Source organism: Gigantopelta aegis, chromosome 13 (genome assembly GCF_016097555.1).
Source record: "Gigantopelta aegis isolate Gae_Host chromosome 13, Gae_host_genome, whole genome shotgun sequence".
NCBI lineage: Eukaryota > Metazoa > Mollusca > Gastropoda > Neomphalida > Peltospiridae > Gigantopelta > Gigantopelta aegis.
In genome coordinates, this window is record NC_054711.1 from 24,561,476 (window position 1) to 24,583,025 (window position 21,550).

At 37.0% G+C, this 21,550-nt stretch overlaps 1 protein-coding gene across 12 annotated transcripts in view; it reads left to right on the forward strand.

The window, feature by feature from the left end:
- The window catches only part of LOC121387359 (myosin light chain kinase, smooth muscle-like), a 165,584-nt gene that overhangs the window by 64,697 nt on the left and 79,337 nt on the right, over positions 1-21,550 (forward strand). The window contains exons 1-2 of one of the 12 annotated variants that reach the window (XM_041518423.1): positions 11,594-11,999; positions 13,183-14,858. The exons of 10 other annotated variants lie outside the window; for them this stretch is intronic. In XM_041518423.1, coding sequence (XP_041374357.1) covers positions 14,801-14,858 — 58 coding nt within the window. In that variant the 5' untranslated portion in view covers positions 11,594-11,999; positions 13,183-14,800. Of the gene's footprint in view, positions 1-11,593; positions 12,000-13,182; positions 14,859-21,550 lie in introns of those variants that run through there. One more of the 12 variants, XM_041518424.1, reaches the window with a different exon arrangement.

Genomic DNA, 21,550 nt, shown 5'->3' on the forward strand with positions numbered 1-21,550 from the left:
TTGGCACCACCCTGTCTATCACCTTGAACTAGAAACAGAACACACACACTCACTTTGGCTTTAGTTCCAGATTTCAACCTGTAAACTTGGCACATAAAGAGTTAATGCAAATAGCTATGGTGTGCTGATCTTGGCACATACAGAGTTAACACAAATAGCTGTGGTGTGTAGTATTTTTCGTTTGACAGATTTGCCAGACCTATGATCAAAGAGGTGCGAAAGGCCAATTTGCTTTGTTCTACAAACTATTTTGATCAGTTTGTGTCATGTGATAGCAGGTAATACCCATCAACTGTTGAATTTTGTTTATGAATAACAAGATCGGTATTCAGTAATGAGATTTCTACATTTTTGATTGTCAGTTAATTTGGAAACTTGTGCCAAGAGTCAGTTACCTTGTGTACAAAATATCACAATCATACGAGTCGGTCATTCAGTGTACACAGGGGCGGGACGTAGCCCAGTGGTAAAGCACTCGTTTGATGTGTGGTCGGTCTGGGATCGATCCCCGCCTGATAGACCCATTGGGTTATTTCTCATTCCAGCCAAAGGCTGTGGTATGTAATGTACTACCCTGTCTGTGGGATGGTGCCCAGTGGTAAAGCACTCGTTTGATGCGCGGTCGGTCTGGGATCGATCCCCGCCTGATAGACCCATTGGGTTATTTCTCGTTCCAGCCAGTGCACCACGACTGGTATAACAAAGGCTGTGGTATGTAATGTACTACCCTGTCTGTTGGATGGTGCATATAAAAGATCCCATGCTGCTAATCAAAAAGAGTAGCCCATGAAGTGGTGACAGCGGGTTTCCTCTCTCAATATCTGTGTGGTTCTTAACCATATGCCTGATGCCATATAACCGTAAATACAGTGTTTTGAGTGCATCGTTAAATAAAATATTTCTTTCTTTCAGTATACAAAACATTATAACAGAAAAGTGAAACAGTGTAATGCAGGGATTGAAATTTTACAAAATTAACCAGTCCAAGACAGTTTTTGTTTATTCTGTCCTGGATAGTATTACTTTTGGAAATTTTTGCATATTTGTGAGTCAGCTTATATACATGTACATACTATGATAATCATAACAGAAAAGATACATAGTGTAAAGAAATTAATTAAATTAACTTATCTTATATTAAAACAAACATATAACGCAAAGACAAACACATACTTTATTTATTAGGTCATCATAAACATATAAATGATAATAGTGAGATGAATGGTGAAGCCACAATATTTCCCTTTTCGATATGGGACTATTTGACATGGTATATATGCTCCATGCTTGCTGTCAGTTGAGCTATCTCGGTATCACCCGAGCCTGGGGTACACGGAACCACAGGTATCCCCAAACAATAATGTCAGATATGTTATACTTAGGTTATATACTGTAAACCGTGAAAAAAATGCGTGCGTATAAATTTCACGTCGTTCGCGTCCAACCTTATGTCGCGAAATTAATACGCACGCACTATTTTCCACTTTGAAGTGTAGTTAAAGTAATTTGTTTTGTTTTCAAATATTTAATTGAGAATAAATTCACAAAAAGATTCACTCAAGAGGCACAGCCTATACACGAACTCTCCTTGATGGCGACTAATCGTTAATTGTTTTATGTAACTTCAATCGATGGCGACTAATCGTTTATTATTTTATCTACCAAAGGATGTTAACAGTTAACAACTGAAGCTGTGAGTTGTGATTCTAATACAGGTAAGGTGGGTAGGGCCTAATCCCCTCAATAAGACTCTGTACCAGGCACAATTGCTTGATGTAGGATAACAGAATATTGATTTACAGACAGTAACTTTATAACAATTACAGTGAGCTGTCTTTATCCACTTTTTTTTTGAGCTGTCAACGGTCGTTCGCGAAATTTACACGTCGCGAACATGCGCTAAGGTATACATTCGCAAAAAAAACATGTCGCAATATTAATACGGTTTACAGTATGTAACTATAGTATATGTACTAGGAGTTTCTGTTTGAGGGTACCTGTGCACGAAACCTGCAGTGCCTACTGGGTAATAATGCCCCCATTTTTAATTTCTGCATATGATTCAGTCATTTTATGTACAAAATATGACAATCATAACTGAAAAATAAAAATAATGAAATGCAGGAAATGAATTTATTAAAATTAGCCAGTCCAAGACAGTTTTATTTTTCATTGAACCTATAAATGTATGTTTCATAAACTTTGTACAACACTCACTCGTGGGTATTTCTTTAATGTTTACACTATTCCATATAAACACCAGTCAAGGGGTGCTGTGATTTTTTTTAAATGTATATTTTTATACTTTACAAATAAATTTAAAGAGTTTTTTTTATATATTATTTGTTTTTAAGTGCCTTGGGCACTTAGGCCATATTTTAGAATTTTGCAAGCTAAAAACAGTTCAGAAATGCTAGTTTACGTGTTTATAAATGTCAATGAAAAATACCCTAGTCATTTCATTTCTTTTGAATATTTTAGACCCATTTTAACAGTCTATTTGCTAAATTAACTTTAACATTAAAAAAAGAGAAAAGGATTCATTACTTTCATTTCAACTTATTTTCATGCTTATATCCAATTACGGTTCAAGTACACTATCCTGGGTAAATACTTCAGCCATCTTGGCTGTCTGTCCAAGACAGTGGGTTAGTTGTCAGTTGGTTAGTGGTTAGTGAGAGAGAAGAGGGTGTAGTGGTCTTACACCTATACCCATTGAGTCGTTAAAACCCCAGTCATTAATTTAGAGTTTAGTGGATTGTGACACAGAAGAAGAATATAATATCTTCTTCCCATTGAGCACCTTTGTATACAGTTGATTACACCTGCCAAACATCTTACCTGCAGGCAACAAGCGCCTCATTATTACATGCATGTCACTTTAATGGGGTTCAAGTCATTTATTTAAAGAGACAGGAGAGCCCTCTTCCTTCATGCATTATTATCATTCTTTGTTAACACTCTTCAGAAACTGCAATAAAAATGTATAGGTGAATAATGACTTTCCTACCTCAAGGGTAGAAGAGCCATGGTAGGTTAACTTTGTAAATTGAAGGGTCTTTTGTTCCTTCTTGTTTTGTTCTCCTTATATACATGGCTATATTAAAATAAAATAAAAAATTCTACCCATTGATGTAGGTTATACTATACCAAATAAAATCCTATAAGCAACAATGTTAACAAATGTGGCTAAAAATACTATTTGCAATATATATGAATCAAAACTATACTCCCATAAAGTATTAAGTGAAAAAGTGGAATGTTTCATGGTCATCCTGGTGTTTCTACAATGTCACCAAATACATTTTTGATACTCATTTTTAGCAAGCAGTAATAGTTACAGAGACAAGCTGTAGTCTATGTTTAAGGGTGTTTCCTGATTGTAATCTCACAGTATCTTAACTCTATTGTAACTTTATCCAGATGTGTTACCGGTTTGTACATCAACCAAACTTATGTGTCCATTTTCACAGGTTGAAACTAGAGTCCGCGGCTTTAATACTGATGGTTTAATCACTACATGGCTACAACAAGGGGTCAGATGCAGTGTATCTGCCAGAAAGAAATTGTTGGGTATGGTGCTATGGAATTGAATGCAACTACAGTCAACAGGGGGTATAGGGAGCCTCCCCCAGAATGAAAATGGGTTACGTCTAGGGTTAGGGTTAAGAAAATCATACAGTAATGATAAGAGTAATTGATTTTGTGAAAATGTTATTTCAAAATAAATAAAATTTGGGTATGGTGCCATACCCGTTTTACCCTCTAGCAGAAACCCTGGGATGTAGCCCAGTTGTAAAGCATTCGCTTGATGTGCGGTCGGTCGGTAGGCCCATTGGGCTATTTCTCATTCCAGCCAGTGCACCACAACTGGTATATCAAAGACCGTGGTATGTGTTATCCTGTCTATGGCATATGGTGCATATAAAAGATCCCCTTCTACTAATGGAAAAAATGTAGCAGGTTTCCTCTCTAAGACTATATGTCAAAATTACCAAATGTTTGACATCCAACAGCCGATGATTAATAAATCAATGTACTCTAATGGTGTCGCTAAACAAAACAAACTTTAACTACAACAATTACACTGCTTTTTTTTCTGGCAGACTATTTAAATTAAATATTCGATTCATGGAATTCTTGCAATTCCATCAGTAACAGTAAAATAATTGGTGGTGTGTAACCATGTAGAACATCACATGCTCAACCAAGTGCGTCATTGCCAATTTATTGTAAGCTGACCATAGCTAATTTTACTTTAAAAAATTACAATGCTGTCAATCGCAGTTATTGTACACCTGTTGGGTCAAGTTTATCAAATGGGAATAACAGACCTGATATAAAACAGGTCACGGGTCGTAGGTCACAGGTCGCTACAGAGTTCACTGATCTTGTTTGATGAGTGAGATGTATAATTCAAGAAGTTTTGTTTGTTTAATGACACCACTAGAGCACATTGATTAATTAATCATCGGCTATTGGATGTCAAACATTTGGTAATTCTGACTCGTTGTCAACAGAGGAAACCCACTACATTTTCCTAATGCAGCAAGTGATCTTTTATATGCACTTTCACACAGACAGGAAAGCACATACCATGGCCTTTGTCCAGTTGTAGTGCACTGGTTGAAATGAGAGAAAAAAAACAGTCAGTTGAATGGATGCACCGAGGTGGTTCGATCTAGCGATGCAAGCACCTCAGGCAAGCACTCAACCACCTAAGCTAAATCCCACCCGAGATATATAGTTCAGTGTAGAGTGGGATCCATTCACCTCATTGGACAAATTGAATATTTTTCAGTCGATCAATTCTCTGATTGGATTTTTCCCCCATTCCAACAACTGGTATATCAAAGGCCATGGTATGTGCTGTCCTGTCTGTGTCTTTTAACTTATTTTCTGGGCTGTCTGTCCAGGACAGTGGGTTAGTTGTTAGTGGTTAGTGAGAGAGAAGAGGGTGTAATGCATGGTGTTACACCTACCCACTGAGTCATTAAAACTCGCTCTGGGTGGGGAGCCGGTACCAGTCTTATGTTCGATGGCTTAACCATAACACTGGGTGGGGAGCCGGTACCAGCCTTATGTTCGATGGCTTAACCATAACACTGGGTGGGGAGCCGGTACCAGTCTTATGTTCGATGGCTTAACCATAACACTGGGTGGGGAGCCGGTACCAGCCTTATGTTCGATGGCTTAACCATAACACTGGGTGGGGAGCCGGTACCAGTCTTATGTTCGATGGCTTAACCATAACACTGGGTGGGGAGCCGGTACCAGCCTTATGTTCGATGGCTTAACCATAACACTGGGTGGGGAGCCGGTACCAGTCTTATGTTCGATGGCTTAACCATAACACTGGGTGGGGAGCCGGTACCAGCCTTATGTTCGATGGCTTAACCATAACACTGGGTGGGGAGCCGGTACCAGTCTTATGTTCGATGGCTTAACCATAACACTGGGTGGGGAGCCGGTACCAGCCTTATGTTCGATGGCTTAACCATAACACTGGGTGGGGAGCCGGTACCAGTCTTATGTTCGATGGCTTAACCATAACACTGGGTGGGGAGCCGGTACCAGCCTTATGTTCGATGGCTTAACCATAACACTGGGTGGGGAGCCGGTACCAGCCTTATGTTCGATGGCTTAACCATAACACTGGGTGGGGAGCCGGTACCAGTCTTATGTTCGATGGCTTAACCATAACACTGGGTGGGGAGCCGGTACCAGTCTTATGTTCGATGGCTTAACCATAACACTGGGTGGGGAGCCGGTACCAGTCTTATGTTCGATGGCTTAACCATAACACTGGGTGGGGAGCCGGTACCAGTCTTATGTTCGATGGCTTAACCATAACACTGGGTGGGGAGCCGGTACCAGCCTTATGTTCGATGGCTTAACCATAACACTGGGTGGGGAGCCGGTACCAGCCTTATGTTCGATGGCTTAACCATAACACTGGGTGGGGAGCCGGTACCAGCCTTATGTTCGATGGCTTAACCATAACACTGGGTGGGGAGCCGGTACCAGCCTTATGTTCGATGGCTTAACCATAACACTGGGTGGGGAGCCGGTACCAGCCTTATGTTCGATGGCTTAACCATAACACTGGGTGGGGAGCCGGTACCAGTCTTATGTTCGATGGCTTAACCATAACACTGGGTGGGGAGCCGGTACCAGCCTTATGTTCGATGGCTTAACCATAACACTGGGTGGGGAGCCGGTACCAGCCTTATGTTCGATGGCTTAACCATAACACTGGGTGGGGAGCCGGTACCAGCCTTATGTTCGATGGCTTAACCATAACACTGGGTGGGGAGCCGGTACCAGTCTTATGTTCGATGGCTTAACCATAACACTGGGTGGGGAGCCGGTACCAGTCTTATGTTCGATGGCTTAACCATAACACTGGGTGGGGAGCCGGTACCAGCCTTATGTTCGATGGCTTAACCATAACACTGGGTGGGGAGCCGGTACCAGCCTTATGTTCGATGGCTTAACCATAACACTGGGTGGGGAGCCGGTACCAGTCTTATGTTCGATGGCTTAACCATAACACTGGGTGGGGAGCCGGTACCAGCCTTATGTTCGATGGCTTAACCATAACACTGGGTGGGGAGCCGGTACCAGTCTTATGTTCGATGGCTTAACCATAACACTGGGTGGGGAGCCGGTACCAGCCTTATGTTCGATGGCTTAACCATAACACTGGGTGGGGAGCCGGTACCAGCCTTATGTTCGATGGCTTAACCATAACACTACTGAGGCTGGTAACATGTATCTAAAACAGCAGTAGTAAAAAAAATTGGTTTACTATTAAAAAAACTGGTTTTTCCCTTCCTAACCATTTTCCACATTTTCTGAATCCATCTTCCCCCTTCCCTCCCCCATCGACAATTATATTTGACAGCTAACAGCCAAAGACTAACATGTAGGCACGGTCTGATAATTAAACAAACATTCCTTTCTTTTTCCTATACTGCCACGAAACTCATTCATTTCATTTTTTTAAATGTATATTTTTATACTTTACAAATAAATTTAAAGAAATTTTTACATTTGTTTGTTTTTAAGTGCCTTGCACACTTAGGCTATATTTTAGAATTTTGCAAGCCAAAAAAAGGTTCAGAAATGCCAGTTTACATGTTTATAAATGTCAGTGAAAAAATACAGTCATTTCATTTCAACTTATTTTCGTGCTTATATCCAATTACGGTTCAAGTATGCTGTCCTGGGCACACACCTCAGCTACCTGGGCTGTCTGTCCAGGACAGTGGGTTAGTTGTTAGTTGGTTAGTGGCTAGTGAAAGAGAAGAGGGTGTATAGTAGCCTTACACCTACCCATTGAGCCCGTAAAAACTTACTCTGGGTTGGAGCCGGTACCAAGCTGGGAACCCTATACCTACCAGCCGTATGTCCAATATCTAACCAGGACATGACCGAGGCTGGTTGCCCTGAAACTGAGCACCACCCACGAGATATTGGAGAGCAGGTGAAAGAATGAACAATGGCAGGTGAGAGTGAACAATGGCAGGTGAAAGAATGAACAATGGCAGGTGAGAGTGAACAATGGCAGGTTTACTGGCTTTGTTTGCTAATTCCACACATAATGGGGCTGATTATCTGCCCACCAAGACAGAATGCAGAGGTGCGCTGTTAAACTGTGAATTCTCCATTAACAAATTAAATGAACCTTCCCCAGTTAATTGCAGCAGGGTCATCATAAATTGTGTCTACTGTCATGGCAGACAGACTAGACTTGCACGAGTCTGTTCAATATGAATTTAAAATTGTTTTATTCATAAGATTTCAGTTATCCAACCCACCATCATGTACCGTTACAGATCAGATTTGACTTTCATCATGATTTACTTATTTTTCACAGAGTTATGGCCCTTAAATTTAGGAGATACGAAAATGTGTGGGACCTGGTCAGGGACATGTATTAATTGCTTTAGCAGTACTCTCAGAATGATTGTTCATACATGAAACAAAATTAAATATATGCCAAACATCGGTATAATTTAAAAATTTATCAAAGTACATCCATCCATCCATCCATTAACCCATCCATCTAGTCATTTCTTTACCCATTCACCAAGTCAAAACCCACCCACTAATCCATCCATCCATTACCCAAATTAATCCATCCTCCCATGCCACCCTTCCATCCATCTGTCCATTCATCCACCCAACCACACCCCAATCCATTCATCAGTCCATACATCCAAATATCTATTCATCCATCAGTCCATCTGTTTGTTTGTTCGTCTGTCCATCCATCCATATCTGTCCCTCCGTCCATCCATGCATGCATGCATATATGCATCCATCCAACCACACACCCATCCATATACCCAACCAACAATCCACAAATCTATTATTCCATCCTTCAATCCATCCATCCATGCATACACCAAAATTACAAGTATATTTCTGTGCTAAAAGTTCATCTTTGTTTCCATCTCCATTGATCTGTGGGTGGGTGGTAGATTTTGGCATGTTTCTATCAGAGAACTGTTCAAACACACCTGTCGTGGGCACAAAGAGTTGTGTCCAGGACAGGGCACTGATCTGTTAACCCATTTGCAAAAAAAGTGATGTCTATGCAAAAAAAGTGATGTCTATGCAAAAAAAGTGATGTCTGTGCAAAAAAAGTGATGTCTATGCAAAAAAAGTGATGTCTATGCAAAAAAAGTGATGTCTGTACATCTTTTCTTCCCACTCACTCAGATCGATCCCCATTTGGCTATCTCTCATTCCAGCCAGTGCACCACGACTGGTATATCAAAGGCTGTGGTATGTACTATCCTGTCTGTGGGATGGTGCATATACAAAATCTCTTGCTACTAATTGAAAAAAAGTAGTGGGTTTCCTCTGTTGACTACAAGTCAGAATTACCAAATGTTTGATATCCAATAACCGCCGATTAATAAATCAATGTGCTCTAGTGGTATCGTTAAACCCATATACCCAACCAATCACTCACAAATCTATTATTCCATTCTTCCATCTTCCAATCCATCCACCCATGCATTCATACACCCAAATCACGAGTATATTTCTATGCTCAAAGTTCATCTTTGTTTCCACCTCCATTGATTTGGGAGCGGGATGTAGTCCAGTGGTAAAGCACTTGCTTGATGAGTGGTCAGTATGGGATCGGTGGGCTCATTGGGCTATTTCTCGTCCAGCCAGTGCACCATGACTGGTATATCAAAGGCTGTGGTATGTGCTATCCTGTCTGTGGGATGGTGTATATAAAAGATCCCTTGCTACTAATGAATTTTTTTTTAGCGGGTTTCTTTGACTGTGTCAAAATGACCAAATGTTTTGACATCCAATAGCCGATGATTAATAAATCATTGTGCTCTAGTCGTGTCATTAAACAAAACAAACTTTTAAATGTGTGTGGGGGGGGGGGGGGACATTTTCCATGCTCATATACCACAAAGGTTTCGAGCATGTTTGTCCCAGATTCCACATTTGGATAGTCAGAAACCCAACCCGGGACAGATTAACTTTTAAATAAAAACTCCATGTGCAAGTCTACATGCATATCTGCCTGTTTGAGAAACGGTCTCAAAGTTTACCTGTAATCAAACACAGGATCATTCACGCATCACTGAACAGCACCGCAGAGTCACCTGTCTGCCACATTCCTCACCCTCCCACTTCTTAAAATCCACTGACCACTCACTGTCCAGTGTCCACTTACTGTCCATCTGGTGTCCACCCACAGCCAACTCTTCAGTTTGGTTGTCCAGTTTCAGTGTCAAAGAAAAAGATACCGGATTCTTTAAGTGGTATCTTGTGTGTTAAAAACTGTATTTAAACGAGTGTTAAAAACTGTATTTAAAAACTTATTAGCTGTTAAAAAGTGGTATCTTATGTGTTTAAAAAGTGTTGAATACTGGATTGTAAAAGTGGTATCTTGTGTGTTAAATGAGTGTTAAAAACTGTATTTAAATGAATGTTTAAAGACCATTTAAAACCATATTAGATGTTAAAAGTGGTATCTTGTGTGCTTAAAAAGTGTTGAATACTGGATTGTAAAAGTGGTATCTTGTGTGTTAAATGAGTGTTAAAAACTGTATTTAAATGAGTGTTTAAAGACCATTTAAAACCATATTAGATGTTAAAAGCAGTATCTTGTGTGTTTAAAAAGTATTGAAAACTGGATATACTACATCCCAAAAACATACTGGATTCTAAAAGTGGTATCTTATGTGTTAATTTGTCTGTTAAAAACTGCACATTACAAAAAAATGGATGGATTTCAAAAGTTGTATTTTATATGTTAATTTAGACTACTGAAATCTATATACATGTATTTAAAAAAAGAATAAAAATACTGCATTTTAAAGGTAATATCTTAAATAAAATCACCTAATCTCATTTAAGACCAGCACAGATTAAATTATTTACATAGCCATATTTTGTCTAAAATGGAACATTGAAAAAAAAAAGTGTTATCTTTTAATTTAAAGTTCTGAGAACACTACAGAGTAAATTGTCATTAAAAAGAAAGATACAGCTGACATTCCAGATAAACTAAGGTCATTGTTTGTGACCTCCAAGAACAGCATATATCTGCACATCTTAATTTGTTTAGGATAATGTCACTAGAAATAGGCTTGTGTTTTAAATCACAGTTTTGAAATATTTAAATATATATTTTTTGAGAACAGCATATAGATAGATTTTAAAATGATGTTAAAAATTATCTTGAAGCACACACTCCATGATAGGTAAATTAATTTAAATTTTAAGGACAGCAAAGATGGAATCATAAATTTATTTTTAAAGAGTCCATGTTAGAAAAGTTCCACATCATTAAGAACTACACATTAAATAAGCTAACAACTCACATCTATTAAGTAAATTAAAAAATAAACCCAAAACTGACACATAAAACACACACACTAAACAAAGTTATTATGTAATTAAGAAATTAGACTTGTTTAATTACACATTTTAAAAAAATTATTGATAAATTAAATCATTTCAGAATCCACAACCAATAATTAGATTTTTTTTTTAAATCATTTCAAAATGCTTCCAATAATTAAAATGTAAAAAATCCAGTTTTAATAATTGAAAAAACCCAAAACAAACAAAAACAAAAAAAACCTACCAATTGGAATGATATAACCAAGGTTTATAAGTTTTTAAACTAAGTTTTGAGAATAATATATAAATTAAATAATTTCAAAACCAACATCCATTAATTCAATTTGACCACAAAGTTGAAATAAAAATTTTTTAAACTTCACAATACTCCCCCCCCAAAAAAAAAAACCCCAACAACCCACAAACAAACAAAACAAATAAATAAAACAGACAAAAAAAACCCCCCAAAAAACAACGATAAAACCACACTGTCGTTAAATTAGGATAATATTACTACAACTTGAGTTTTAATTTCAAATTTTTGTGAACAACAGAAACAGCAGAGATTTATTGGTAAAATCATGTGAAAACAAAACCACTGCTGCAGTTTGCCGACATCTCGGAAAGTATATAGCCTTTATACGGCATTAATACAAAACCCACATTGTCACTGGAGCCGCTTGTACTGGCATTACTGCGATACTGTGTTTGATGACTCGTCCCAACAGGGCATAATAATGGAGGTGTGTTGAATATACGATCAACCGGTGATAAAACTTCTTGACTCAGTGCACGAAAAATGTTAAAAGTTTTCGTCGCCGTCTGAACACTGGGTTCAGGTTTTTCCGGTCACATGTAGTGGCGTGTATGACAGGACAATGGAAGTGTGAGGTAATGGTTGTGTAACTGCCGTGTTTGTGATCGTTGGGTGACAGTACTAACACGGTCATAATATTATCATCTTGATAATTGCGTGTATTGTATTGTCGTATCCTGGTGTCCAGTGTTTCAATATCAGTGTCATTGTCGTGCAGTTTTATTCACTTTCGTTTGTCATGGAGACACACGTCCACTTAAAAGGATTGAGGAATTATACACATTTATGGAATGTGTGTTCAGTTTATTTTCTTAGTATTCAGCTTGAGAAATGTATTGTATGAGCTTATAATGCTGTATCAGATTTAAGTGTTTTTCTTCATAAAATAAATTTTTCAATTAATATATATACACACATTTATATGGAATGTTTCTTTTGAAGTAAGTTAATTTTTCTACAGCATTCAACTTGGAAAGTACATATATTAATTAATATACAGAATTTGATTTAAGTTTTATCGGATAAAGTAAATTTCAGTTAATAGCTAATGTTTTGAAAACACCAAGGTCAAGGTGATGTTATCAGCACATTTCTGGGAACATACATTTCAAAATCTGATTGTGCTTTTGTCAAATATTAATTATATTTTGACTTACATCAGGATTTCAGGAGCATTAAAGAGATGTCAAAATTTTAAAATCGAAATTGATTGACAAGACAGAGTTTCAGTTTAAATGAAATAAAATTAGCAGCAGTTGTAAATACAAGAAAAACAGAGAAGTGAGAAAACAAACATTACCAGTATATACATGTATATAAAAAAAAAATTGTCCTTATATCAAACACAATATTATTCAATCAGCTTTGAAGATATAAAACAAAATTGTTCTTTTTCCCGCGAGATTAATATATATATATATATATTTTAAATCATTAGTGCTCAGTAATTATATTTATTTGAATTACAATATTTATATAACAGTATTTGTTATGTGCTGTGTGCCAATTTAATCACTGGTTTAAAAAAAAGAAGTAAAAGGGACCTAGGTTACTATAGTAATGAATCAACAGCATATTAGCATATTTCCACTATTTTAGATTTGAAATTTGTTATGTGGATAAAAGCAATTTATTATAATTTCACCCATCAGTATATATTTTCTAATTTATTTGAATCAAACTGGTAATAAATTTTCTCTGTAAGATTTCCTAGTGGATATATAAAATCAATTTATTCTAATTTCATCCATCAATATTTATATCTTCTGATTTATTTGATTCAAATTGGTATTAAATTCAATAAAAACAATTTATTTTATATTCATCTTGATTCAAATTAGTATTAAACCGTCTCTGTAATATTTCCTAGTGGATATATAAAAGCAATTTTATTTTCTAATTTATTTGATTCAAATTGGTATTAAACTGTCTCTGTAAGAATTCCTATTAAGACTTTTTGTCGTCCGTCACTTTAGAGACAATTGTGAATGCTGTCTGCCAAACAAGGTCTTGCCAAGTGTCATCTGCCTTCTTCCGTCTGCTATGGTGAGATCTACAGCTACCCTCCCATCTGTTTCCAAGTGTTTGTTGAGATCCAGTCCTTGTTATCGTGTTGCATAATATTACAACCTTTGCTCTGGAAACACCATTTGAAACCCATGGATCATGCAATCCTTGGTTCTGCTTCACCGAGTGCACATATTATGTGCAGGTTTTGATTGTTCATTATTTTACGTTGCCCAACCCGTGCTGTCTGTGACAGGATTAATCAAACGTGATTGAAATGGGGGCCATAATTCATACTTCAAAAAGATTGTTTTGGTAACTGAAGCATGACAAGAGTCTTGATGCCACCTTTTTTTTTGGTTGAATCGCTCAACAAAATGTAAAACTGTGTTCGTGGTTGGTGCATGATGTGTGGATTTTAAACTCAACAAACAAGATTTGGTGTTCCAAGTTATTTAAAAACCAATCTATCAGGACTCATGATTCTCAAGTCTTCATACAAGTATATCTTTGTTGAACTGATCAACAAACTTTGATACTGTGAATTTGTAATGTCCTTGTTTTAATAGATACATGAGCTTTGTTGAATTGCTCATAACAATTTAATATTGTACAGTCTGTGCATTTGTGACTTGAATTCCGATAGATATATGCATCTTTCGAGGATTTAAAAATACATGGTGATGCCTTTGAAGAAATTGCTTAACACAATTTAATTGTGTGTATTCGTGACTCCTGAACTGTAATGGATCTATACATTAGTTTGCTCAACAGGGCGTAAATACGGTGTTTGAATTCTTTGAAAGCCAGTTGTGATTCCTGAGATATAATTATTTTGTGCAGGTGATATTTCGGTAACCATGGGAATAATGTGTTACACATCACAACATTGGTGATGTTATACCACGGATCGTCACGACAACCCGTATATTAACACGGATCTTCACGACAACCCGGATTTTAACACGGATCGTCACGACAACCCGGATATTAACACGGATTGTCACGACAACCCGGATATTAACCCGAATCGTCACAACAACAGAGATATTTGATATTTGCACGGATCAGTTAATTAAAAAACACCTTGAATGACTTCTTGAGGTATTAATGATACTGCAGTACATGATATAACGGAAAAATCAACCAACCACCCATAGTTAATCGACAACCTGCACATGTCAGTATACAGTATTAATTATCTACGAACTTCACTTGTTGGGTTATCAACTACTTTTACACTTTATACTATAGTCACTTAATTAACTACGGCAATCAGTGAAACAGACTGGAAATCTTCTAGTTGGCCACCTACATGCAAGTCTAGATGACTTTATAGTTGGTTTGCACACTGTACCAACCAACTAACAAACTTATATATATATATGTATGTATGTCAGATGAAAACCCCCCAGAAAGAAAGGGTGTACTGATTCCCAAGCACTGACAGGTGTGACAGTAAAGTGATGACTGCTGTCTGGTTTTCCTGACCACTGCCCAGTAGGTGTCTCAGCCAATGGAATGTTTTGTGATGTATTTCAATAAAAAAAATTCCTCTGTGTCAAATTGAGCACCCACGAAAACAAGATGAGTGCAAATAACCAAACTGGGAAGGTGTACCGCTCGGCCGTGTTGATACAAATTGGTGAGTTCAGTTCTTAATTTTATTTTTTGTTTCAATTATAAAGAGAATTTGTTGTGTAAGAAAGTTAATCTAATGTATGATGAGTTCATGAGAAGATTTCTTCTTATACTGATGGGAATAAATAAGGGAATGAATGGTATTTGAGACCAAAAAGTGAATTAACTACTAGAGTAGTTATTTCGGTATAAAATACAGAGATGTATTGTAACACTGCATGTCAGTACTGTGTGGTTGCCGTCCAGTAACAAGGTTAATTTCCTGATAGTGATAGTGATACTTGTGAACGACGATGAGGATTTTGGTTGTAGCCAACATTTGATGTTACTACTTGCTTGCTCCTTTATTTCTTTCCATTAGTATATGTTAATGTTATTTCAATTAGGGTTTAAGTTGGACCCAAATTAACAGGAGGAATTCGGCAAATATGGTCACAAAATTAATTGCCAAATTCTTATTATTATTACAATTAGGGTTTGAGTTGGACCGAAATGAATGGTATAAGTTTGGCAAATTTTGTCACAAAATCAATTCGCATATATATTCAAGTTTCAGTTGGCCATGAAATCATAAAGAATGACAATTGATGTATAAACAGCACACATATTAGGTTTTTGGTGAATTATTAATGAAAAAATATTTACCAAAATCACGTTTATTAACATTTTACAATTTGGTTAACATAGCTTAAAATCTGGTACAAGATTGTGCTACAAAACAAACACAGGCAGTTGTTTCCAGTCTGAAGTTTTGTTTTGTTTACTGACACCACTAGAGCACATGGATTAATTAATCATTGGCTAAAGCTTCCGGTCTGAATGCCACCTCTGGTATTTGAACACCTCTACTTCCGTTCTCGGCACATTTATATATTAGTCTGATTGGGGGGGGGGGGGGGGACCCAGTGGGTCCCCCAAGGAGATTTGATCCTATGACCCAAGTGCCCCAGGGTGAGTGCTCTACCAACTGAGTGAAATCCTTCCCCTATTATAGACCCAGTGTCACAATATGTTAGACACCAAACAGCCATAAATTAAAATAGGTCGAGTTATCATTAAGCAAATATTTGTTTCCTTTTCTTTCAAAAGTTTAGTGACGTCTATGGAAATAGCCTTTAATGGTATCTGAATGCATAATAACTTCCATTAAACAGCACCTACCCTATTTAGCATATTAATAATACATTAATATATGTATATAGTAACTGCCACAGATAACAAAATCTATCTATTTCACGACTTTCTATTGGCATAAATGGAGCATTATGTTTAATAATTTTATGTCTTTTCAAGTTCAAATGTACATTCTAAGTCTATAAATGATTAGAGGATATAATTAATCAATACTGCCAGATGTACATGTAAACCATTACTTTATAATAAAGTAATGGACACTCTCCCCTGCCCTTCTGTATCTTTATACATATTTTATACATACACACATTGTAACACATAGAGAGAAAGACAGGGAGGGAGAGGGAGAGGCAGAGAGAGAGAGGGGGAGAGGGAGGGAGGGAGGGAGGGGGAGAGAGAGAGAGAGAGAGAGAGAGAGAGAAAAAGAGAGAGAGAGAGAGAAAAAGAGAGAGAGAGAGAGAGACAGACACACACAGACAGTCAGACAAGACAGAGAGAAAGGGAGCTATGCAGAATATATTTGGCCATTGTGTTAACACCTTGTCATCTCCCTACACACACTACCACAACCTCCATCACTACACATACATATTCACCCCAACCCCCCCTCCCTGTCCCCCTACTCCATGTATATCGTGGTATTAAAAACACTTGGTATAAAAGAAGAGGACTGTTTGAAGAAACTTTCCCGACTTAAGGGTCCAATGAAAAGGAAACAAACTGCGTGTTTGCCGTTTGGCAGAAAACCCTTTGAGTGGTCACGCCTGTGTACAGAGGTACGTCATTTGGCACGTCGTGCATTTACACTCGGTTAGCCGGCGAAATCATGAAATCAGAAATAACATCAATATACACTGTCAAAACAACTCAGGTAATTCAGAAATACACATGTGTAATTGGTTGTTAAGAACATACAATGTGTAAAAGTGTCTGCATGTTGCATGTTTACACTCATTTAGCTGGCGAAATTGTGAAATCAAAAATAGCATCAATATACACAAACATCACAACTCGGGTACTTCAGAAACGTATACTATATGTGTAATTGGTTATTTAGAACATACAAACCTGTGAAAGTGTCAACATGTCACCAATTTACACTCGTTAAACCAGCAAAATAGTTTGTTTTGTTTAACGACACCACTAGAGCACATTGATTATTAATCATAGGCTATTGTAATTTTGACATATATATAGTCTTAGAGAGTAAACATTTTTCCATTAGTAGCAAGGGATATTTTATATGCACCATCCCTCAGACAGGATAGCACATACCACGGCCATTGATATAACAGTCGTGGTGCACTGGCTGGAACGAGAAATAGAACAAGGATCGATCTTAGACCGACCGCACATCAAGCCAGCGCTTTACCACTGGGTTACGCTCCGCCCACCTAAAGACTCAACACTCAAAACATTTATATATCTATTTCTCGTCCAGTCATGCAGTCTACCACGACTGGTATATCAAAGGCTGTGGTATGTACTATCCTACCAATGGGCTCATCGACGGGGATCGATCCCAAACCGACCGCACATCAAGCCAGCGCTTTACCACTGGGTTACGCTCCGCCCACCTAAAGACTCAACACTCAAAACATTTATATATCTATTTCTCGTCCAGTCATGCAGTCTACCACGACTGGTATATCAAAGGCTGTGGTATGTACTATCCTACCAATGGGCTCATCGACGGGGATCGATCCCAAACCGACCACACATCAAGCGAGTGCTTTACAACTGGGCTATGTCCCCCACTCCAGCAAAATAGTGAAATAAGAAATAACATCAATATACACAAACAACACAAACAGGTCATTCACAAATACATATGCTACATACATGTGTAAACATTTCCGTATGTCGCTCGTTTACACTCGTTACGCCTATGAAATAGTGAAATAAGAAATAACATCAATATAAACAAACAACACAAAACAGGTCATTCACAAATACATATGCTACATACATGTGTAAAAATGTCCATATGTCGCACGTTTACACTCGTTAAGCCTATGAAATAGTGAAATAAGAAATAACATCAATATAAACAAACAACACAAAACAGGTCATTCACAAATACATATGCTACATATATGTGTAAAAATGTCCATATGTCGCACGTTTACACTCGTTAAGCCTATGAAATAGTGAAATAAGAAATAACATCAATATAAACAAACAACACAAACAGGTCATTCACAAATACATATGCTACATACATGTGTAAAAATGTCCATATGTCGCACGTTTACACTCGTTAAGCCTATGAAATAGTGAAATAAGAAATAACATCAATATAAACAAACAACACAAAACAGGTCATTCACAAATACATATGCTACATATATGTGTAAAAATGTCCATATGTCGCACGTTTACACTCGTTAAGCCTATGAAATAGTGAAATAAGAAATAACATCAATATAAACAAACAACACAAAACAGGTCATTCACAAATACATATGCTACATACATGTGTAAACATTTCCGTATGTCGCACGTTTACACTCGTTAAACCGGCGAAATAGTGAAATAAGACATATCATCAATATAAACAAACAACACAAAACAGGTCATTCACAAATACATATGCTACATACATGTGTAAAAATGTCCATATGTCGCGCGTTTACATTCGTTAAACCGGCGAAATAGTGAAATAAGAAATAACATCAATATAAACAAACAACACAAAACAGGTCATTCACAAATACATATGCTACATATATGTGTAAAAATGTCCATATGTCGCACGTTTACACTCGTTAATCCTATGAAATAGTGAAATAAGACATATCATCAATATAAACAAACAACACAAAACAGGTCATTCAGAAATACATATGCTACATACATGTGTAAAAATGTCCTTATGTCGCACGTTTACACTTGTTAAGCCTATGAAATAGTGAAATAAGAAATATCATCAATATAAACAAACAACACAAAACAGGTCATTCACAAATACATATGCTACATACATATGTAAAAATGTCCTTATGTCGCATGTTTACACTTGTTAAGCCTATGAAATAGTGAAATAAGAAATAACATCAATATAAACAAACAACACAAAACAGGTCATTCACAAATACATATGCTACATACATGTGTAAAAATGTCCGTATGTCACGCGTTTACACTCGTTAAACCAGTGAAATAGTGAAATAAGAAATAACATCAATATAATCAAACAACCTAAGTCATTAAAAAATACATACACTACATGCTTATACAGTGAAACCCCTCTAAACCGGACACCCTCGGGGCCAAGTAAAATGTCCAGTATTAAGAGGTATCCAGTTTTGAGAGGTTAAGTTCTGTATCAATTTTAAAAAAGGACTGTTAAAAATGTCCGGTTTTGGGGGAATTCCAGTTTACAGAGGGTCCGGTTTTGAGAAGTTTCACTGTATACCAAACCAGTGAATGCTACAAGTGTAATTGTTCTTTAGAACATACAATGTGTAAAAATATTTCGCATGTCGTATGTTTACATTCATGATTAAGCCGGCAAAATAGTGAAATAAGAAATAACATCAACATAGGTAAACAAACAAACACATAGGTAATTCAGAAACACCTGTACATCCTGTGTAATTGGTTTTTAAGAACATAAAAACCTGTGAAAGTGAACAAACACAAACTAAAAAAAAAAAAAGTGAAAGTTTTCACACCTTGCACATTTACTTTTGTTTAGCTGAAATAGTGAAAAAAAACCCCAACAAACCCATCAATAGACACTGACAAAACACCCAGGTCAATCGACAACACATAATATAGCACATTATATAACTGGTTGTTTGGAATATACAAGCTTGTGAATGTGTTTATACCTTTTGACCAGGCACATTTTATCAAGGTACACCTTACTAATTCTGACAAATATATTACAGTGGCATAGGAAGGTGCCAAAAAGTGGGGGAGGGGGGAACACACATATATAAATATAAATATTAATAAATCATTGCTGCTGCTAATGGATCAAGAAAAGGGGGGATAACAGACAGGATAACACATACCATGAGACGTAGCCCAGTGCATGGTAAAGCGTTTGCTTGATGCATGGTTGGTCTAGAATCGATCCCCATCAGTGGAACCATTGGGCTATTTCTCGTTCCAACCAGTGCTCCACAACTGGTGTAACAAAGACTGTGGTATGTACTATCCTGTTTGTGGGATGGTGCATATAAAATATCCCTTGCTGCTAATCAAAAAGAGTAGCCCATGAAGTGGCAACAGCAGGTTTCCTCTCTCAGTATCTGTGTGGTCCTTAACCATATATGTATGATGCCATATAACCGTAAATAAAATGTGTTGAGTGCGTCGTTAAATAAAACATTTCCTTCCTTTCTTCCTTCAAACAAATATTCCTCTTCTTTCCTTTTATTATAATAAAAACAGAAAGGTTTGAATCATGTTCAAAGTTTGAATCCTGATGTAATACAAATGTGCATGCTCACTTCCATGTCACAGGCATTTGTTATTTGCATTTTATTGTTGGCAAACAATTTAATTCGTCTGACCTTTGGTGGCTTTGATGCTGCGTGCCTCTAGTGGAGGAATGTACACACAGAACCTGGCAAAATGCGGTGCACAAACATGCGTGTAGCTACATGTTGAGAGGACAGTTAGCAGCGATAAAACAAGATTTAAAAGATTTATAAAACTTGTTTAACCCGTAGAGTGCTGCAGACATGTATACACGTTCTAGGTCAAGTATTATGACGTCACATGGAACCGTCGTCATAGCGTCGCTATGGTTTGACGGTTTTAATTTATTTTACATATGAAAACGTTAATGGATAATAGGTGCATAATGGGTGTTTATTGCAAATTTAAAAAACAAAAAAAATAAAGATGCATTTGTTTTTAATCCATGATGTTGCAGTTTTTATTCCTCAGTGTAGGCCTACCCACATGCTACAACGAACTGTATCATACATTGCTATATCACCAGAATTACAAGAACAGTGTAGTTTCACTTCGAAATATTACTAAAACGTAGTTATATGGAACACGTTTTACTATAACGACTTGACGACGTCTGGTACCCAAAAGGACATTCGCGCCATTTTCGACAGCTGATCACGTGATGTCATTGTTTCCCCTTTCCCAATCGATTTTAAAAAAATTATTTGTTGATGTTATATTAGATGTTATAAAGCAGTTGATATTTATTACAAAAATGGATAATTTGACAGCACAAGTACCACTTCCTTTTATCACGAAAGATATCAGTAGCGCTAACGTATCAAGGTTGCATAGTACCAAAGAAGAGAATACCGTGTCAAAGTTTGACGTGCACCGTCAAATATTTACGGAGTAAAAGCAGCTGTGGGTGTGATTGGTAGTAATATGTGACATTAATTATTTGTGCAAATACTATTATTCATTGACAATAAATAAATAAATACACTTTTATTTGTTATACAGTTGTTATGCAGTATATACCAGAGGTTGAAACTAATGCGGGGTAGCCCCAAAAATGGAACTGCGATTTTCAGCAAAAATGACGGTTGCTATTAAAAACATAAATTAAATCTCTTAAATGATACGTGA